Raw genomic sequence first — 6,000 nt, 5'->3', positions numbered from 1 at the left:
TCTAGCAATCATGTTAGACTGATGCACTTTTCTCTCGCAGTCATGTTAGGCTGATGTACTTTCTCTCGCAGTCATGCTAGACTGATGTAGATACTGTAAATAAACCCATATTCCTCGTTCTCGATGAGAAGCAGTCCTTCCCTTCAACAACGTGCTCAGCATGGATAAGTTGGACGACGGCGTGGGCCAGCTACCTTCTAATTCATGCCCGACTCCAATCTTGAGAACGAGTTACGACCGGTGGAATTGAGCCCCCAATCCTGACACTCCTTCCGCTGCTGACTTGAACGTTATGGGTACAAGCACTAGCGCCGCATTGTGTTGCGCCTAGTGGCGGGAGTGGAACGAGCAATGCACTTCAAGCTACAAACGCTGACGGATTTTGCGTCTGTTTCAACTGCTGCACCACTGAACTGAGGCACCGGCAACGCCGGTGCCGGGTCTTGTCATCACGCCATCGTTGTGAAACGCCTAATATATGCCAGGGTGCTGTTTCGCCTGCGCAGAAGAGTTGCCTTGCACGCTGCGTCGCCCCAGGATGGCGTCTCCGCGTATTTTTACAACACTCTCTGAGCAGTTTTGATGCGAACCTAAGCAGTGCGATTACTTTCAATGGTTAGTCGTTCGAACAAAACTACCCGGTGATTTTCCATACGATTTTTATCTGCCCACTTTCGTTTACTAAAAGTTGTAGCCTCTAGGACATGCGCTTTGAAGTGGTGATACAATTATTTAAAGAAAGAGTATCGTGTCTTGCTGTGCAATAGATTGACGTTCTTTTTTTATTGCTCATTAAAATAACGAAAAAAGAATTATCGACCAACCGTGGTTACTTAGTGGCTTTGGTGTTGCGCTGCGCTGCACAAGGTCACGTACTCGAATACTGCATTTCGATGGGGGCGAAATGCAGTAACGTCCGTATACTGTGCGTTATGTGCATGTTAAAGAACCACCGGTGATTAATATTATTAAACTCTACTGCATCGGTGGCATTGTGCTAGAGTATCTGCCTCTACAACGGAGTCTAATCCCGGTGCCACCGGAAACCCACCGGTTTCTTCTAATGGGTAGAGAGGTCCCCTGTCCTGGTGCTTGACTTCTGGGATTCACATCTTGAAAGAGGGCACAATAGATATATTATGTGAGAGGCATGGTCACTAGGCGTATCTTGTCCAACCACAGACGGCCTTGTTGAAGAGCATTCGCCATGGCTGTGGGAGGCAAGTGCTGCCGCCGGGTACCTACCGGTGGAATAGGTACAGGCGTGCTCCCAGATGGTGCTCCGCCATTATGATCCCTCAGCGCTTGGAAAGGAGTGTTTGTATCCAACCCGAAGGCCTCCACCTCAGTAGGTGCATTAGGGACGCCACAAAGAAAATTGTCGCCATGGGAGAGGCCCAAATGCCACTTTTGGACCGCTCCCATAAAGACAAAAGATTTGAGAAAAAATCTTTGAGATGCCAAGGCATACAGAATGGTGCTACAAGGGGAAGCTTGCTATCAAGCAAGACGTACGAGGGACTGGGACAAAAAAGCAAAGCACCTCGTATAATCTGGCGAACTTTTCTACGGAGACACTGCTAAGTTGTCCCGACTGTATGTAGTATAGGGAGTACGAGGTGGGCTCCCTACGTTGAAAGTATTCTTGCGGTCTCTTTTCGGAAAATATTTATTGTATTTAGCAAATATCTATGTGCTTATCGTAAAACATCCTATTGTCGACCTGTAACAATAAGGTTGTGCATGACACTACAGAATTGTAGCGGTGACACATATGCCGGATCAATTTTTCGTCTTGTTTTTGTGCGCACATCGTCTTGTGCAATTCAGAGCAGTTCACTGAAGAGTTCCTGTAGTGAATTGAGTGTCTCATAAGCTTATAGTGTCTCATTACCTCATTACCTTAGTGTCTCATTACCTCATACAACGCAGAGATAACGGAATTTCATGTGGCAAGCTGATGCTTACAAATAAAAATTAAAGGCGAATAAAATATGCCACATTTTCGGAACCCCCCGGGCGCTGGCACTGGGCGCTGCCTTGGCGCCTCGTAATGTGAATTAACTTCCGTTGCTAGGTCACTACGCGAGTATTGTGCGGCACTTCAGTTTCATTCAGGAATTTTGCTGGCACGAACGTTGATATCACAGCTGTCAGGAAGAAAGAGAGAGAGAGGAATGGCAGGGAGGTTAGCCAGAGCAGAGTTTCCGGTTTGCTACAATGCAGTGGGGTTGGGGGGGGGGGGTATAAATGTTGGAAAGCGGCCATAGAGAGAGAGAGAGAACATCATGAACAGGCAACAGAAACCGAATATGAATTACAGGCAGGAAAAGGCTGATGGTATGGAGGGGAGCGTAGTTGTGGCATTCGCTACTCGTCAGCTGCGCCTAGTGAAGCTTCCCTGTCGCTTTAGTTATTAACAGTGCCTCTTGAATTGTGCAACGGCAGATGAGCCTTGGGTGATGAGAGTGGTTCCCAAGGCAACATCCGGTGGCGCCCAACGCCCACGCCCTCTCTGTTCGAAAGTGCTTTGTCCAGCTCTCGCTTGCAGCTGCCACCACGAGATGGCGCCACAAGGCTTTGCGAGTGCCTTTTCTGAAGATCACACGCCGCTTGCTTCTTTCCTCTCCCTCGCTCTAGAATATGTCGCAACCACCAGAGGAATATGGTAGGGAAGAGAGGTCGCGACAAACACTGTGCGAGAAAAAAAAAAGAAAGTGCGAAGATTGCTCGGGAACTCTCTCTCCGCGGGCCGCTGTAGTTCGCCGCGTGCGCACAATCGCTCGCCGAGCGCGCGTCCCGAGTTGGGAAGCAGTCGACGGCTCGGGACAGCACGCGGTCGACGGATGACATGACAGCGCTCCGAAGAAGCTCGTCTCACAGATACGCTTCACTTGCGATGGCGTTACTGGTGGGAGCCGCCTTCGCAACGGCCGTGTCCCACGACACATCGTCCTCGAGCACCCGCGAGGTGGTGATCGGCAGGGCCGAGCGCATTCGCGCCGAAAGCCTGGGTCGCGCGTCGCCCCGCCTCCCGCAATTTCTGGTACTGGCACCGGACGACGACGACCAGCCGTACGCCCTGAAGAAGGTCCTGCCGGCTGTGCTCGTGGCCGTCGCCAAGACCAAGCTCGACGTCGTGGTGCACTACTACGATACAAAGTGCTCGTCGACCAACGGCCCACTGTCTGTGTTTGACTACTACATCTCGGGACAGGTGGACGTTTTCTTCGGGCCCTCGTGCCCGTACGTGCTGGCCCCAGTGATAAGATACGCCTCCGAGTGGGGGCTGCCTTTGCTGACGGCCGCCGGCCAGAACGAACACTTCGACACCAAGTCCATTTACTACCGGCTGCTCACTCGCATGAACGGCTCCTTCTCCAGCCTCGGCCAGGTGTTCGTCGAGGTAATGCGCCAGTTCGACTGGACCGTGGTTGCGCTACTGTTCCACCAGTACCGCGACAATTCCAAGGGCCACACCGACTGCTACTTCTCCCTCTCGTCGGTGTTCACCGCGCTAGGAAAAAACGCAACGCACCACTCGTTCGACGAGCACGAGGACTTCGGCGATATCCGCTCGATGCTCGAAAAGATCTCCCAGAAGGCGCGGAGTAAGTGGGCACTGTTTTTCTGTTCTCTGGCACGAAGGAAGCAACAAAGCTTCCTCCCGTAAAACTGTGAAACAGCGGGAGAGAAGTAGGGCAGATATGTTTGAAATGGCCAACGCGCTGACACCTATGCATAACACCTCGCTATTTCTGAGTGCACCTTCTTACTGTGTGCAAATAGATTATGTTAAAATGTAGTAATATTTTTCGGCATTATTTACACTGTTTTGCGAAGGTAAGTTAAATAAAAGGACACTGCATCTGTTGGAATTGTAAATGAACAGTCATGCGTACAAGGCGGCAAATGAAGGACACGCTTAACAGAAACTTCTTCTTCTGCCCTATTACCGTCCGTCCTGCAGAACTAGTTCATAGAACCGGAACATAACTGATGCTTCATTTTGAATTGATTGCAAAATGAGAATAGCGTGAACGCTAAGCTCAGAACCTATCAGGTTCAACAGTGAACTTTCACGTGATGTTTCCTGGGAGAACGCCTTTACGCAGCCGTCGAAGCGGAAATAGGAGAAGCTCGTGTTGTTCGTAAAACACGGGACATGCGGTGTCCCGTTCTAAATTAGTTGGTAGTATATCGTCTATCGGGGAAAAAACAACTATAAAATTGCTTTGCCAACATTTACTTTCTCATAAAGCTGGGTGGTAATAAATTTGGATGTGTTTCGCAAGCTTTTGGTTGTTGTGACGATATTTTTGTGTCACATGAGCCATTCAAGCTGCGCAAAACAGCGTCGGAGAAGCTATTTAATTGAAATTCGCACTTAGTGGACGTAACTGATATGTTTATGCGCAGAATGCCTGAGTATATTGCATAGTACTCAGCTAGCTGGAGTTGTTAAAGTTTCGCTATGGGAGCGATATTGAAGGCGCATTTGTTGATAGGGAAGTTCTTTAAATTACGTAAAATTGAACTGCTCATAACAAGGCTATCAAACGTTTCGTTGGCTTCCTGGTCCACTAGGACGAAATTAACATAAGGCAGGAACACCTACGAAAAAAACAGTGTCAGAGCCCAAATGTCGCTTGACACGTTAAACACAATCGTTCTAATTTTTTAAGTGTACGGTAACGGTGTTAAAGTAATTAAGTCACTTGCTCATCTTTAAATCATTGCCGAGGTTAAAATCAACAAGCTTAACACCTTTTATTCACACAATACTGAATTATTTATTTTGATATTATGTAGAAACTGGCAGATGCAGCTTGATATAAAAAAGTGTAAGCTTTTCTGCATTTCATGTGGCAGCAATTCTACAAACACTCGCCACTATTGCATAGATGGGACCCTTATGGACAAACTAGAAACATATAAGTATCTCGGAGTTCACTTTGTCTCTGATCTTTCTTGGGAAGCGCACATAAATGACATAGTAAACAACGCTAATCGCACCCTCGGACATAAAACAAAACTTCTCCAAGACGCCGTCATCGCTAAAATTATTGCTTTATAAAACACCCGTACATCCAAAGTTATAGTATGCAAGCTATATATGGGGGGGGGATCTACATCATGATTACTCATGAATAGTCTTGCATCAGTTAACAATCGTAGTGCCCTTACAAAAATGACTTTAGACTGTCTATAGAAAGTCTATAGACTTTTCATAGACGACCTTTCCTTTCTATAGATTTGGACTTTTGTTGATATAAAGTCTATAGACTGTCTATAGACGAAAGTCGATAGGGTTTCTATTTCTTTTTGTCTATTCGCAGTCTATAGACGGTCTATAGAAAAAAGTCGATAAGGTGTTTGTTTCCTTTTTATCTGCTTCCCCTCTATAGAATACCTACAGACGAAAGTGGATACAGTCTCTATCTATTTTTGTCCATACTTTGTCTATAGACGTTCTATAGACGAAAGTCGATAGGGTTTCTATCTCTTTTTGTCTACTCGCAGTCTATAGACGGTCTATAGAAAAAAGTCGATAAGGTGTTTGTTTGCTTTTTGTCTGCTTCCCCTCTATAGAATACCTACAGACGAAAGTGGATACAGTCTCTATCTATTTTTGTCCATACTTTGTCTATAGACTTTCTATAGACGAAAGTCTATAGGGTTTCTATTTATTTTTGTCTAGTCGCAGTCTATAGACGGTCTATAGAAAAAAGTCGATAAGGTGTTTGTTTCCTTTTTATCTGCTTCCCCTCTATAGAATACCTACAGACGAAAGTGGATACAGTCTCTATCTATTTTTGTCCATACTTTGTCTATAGCCTTTCTATAGACGAAAGTCGATAAGGTTTCTATTTCTTTTTGTCTACTCGCTGTCTATAGACAGTCTATAGAAAAAGTCGATAAGGTGTTTGTTTCTTTTTGTCTATTTCCCCTCTATGGACTACTTTTAGACGAACGTCGATACAGTGTCTATTCATTTTT

General features: G+C 46.3%; 1 protein-coding gene across 1 annotated transcript in view; it reads left to right on the top strand.

Annotated features, from left to right (window-relative positions):
• The first annotated feature begins 2,822 nt into the window (after nucleotides 1-2,822).
• LOC142582444 (atrial natriuretic peptide receptor 1-like) overlaps nucleotides 2,823-6,000 on the top strand; it is a 173,556-nt gene continuing 170,378 nt past the window's right edge. Inside the window, exon 1 of the mRNA XM_075692167.1 lies at nucleotides 2,823-3,611. Coding sequence (XP_075548282.1) covers nucleotides 2,852-3,611 — 760 coding nt within the window. The 5' untranslated portion in view covers nucleotides 2,823-2,851. The remainder of the gene's footprint in view (nucleotides 3,612-6,000) is intronic.

Source organism: Dermacentor variabilis, chromosome 5 (genome assembly GCF_050947875.1).
Source record: "Dermacentor variabilis isolate Ectoservices chromosome 5, ASM5094787v1, whole genome shotgun sequence".
Taxonomy (NCBI): Eukaryota; Metazoa; Arthropoda; class Arachnida; order Ixodida; family Ixodidae; genus Dermacentor; species Dermacentor variabilis.
The sequence above is the reverse complement of the archived record's forward strand: the minus strand, read 5'-3'. Positions and strand labels throughout refer to the sequence as shown.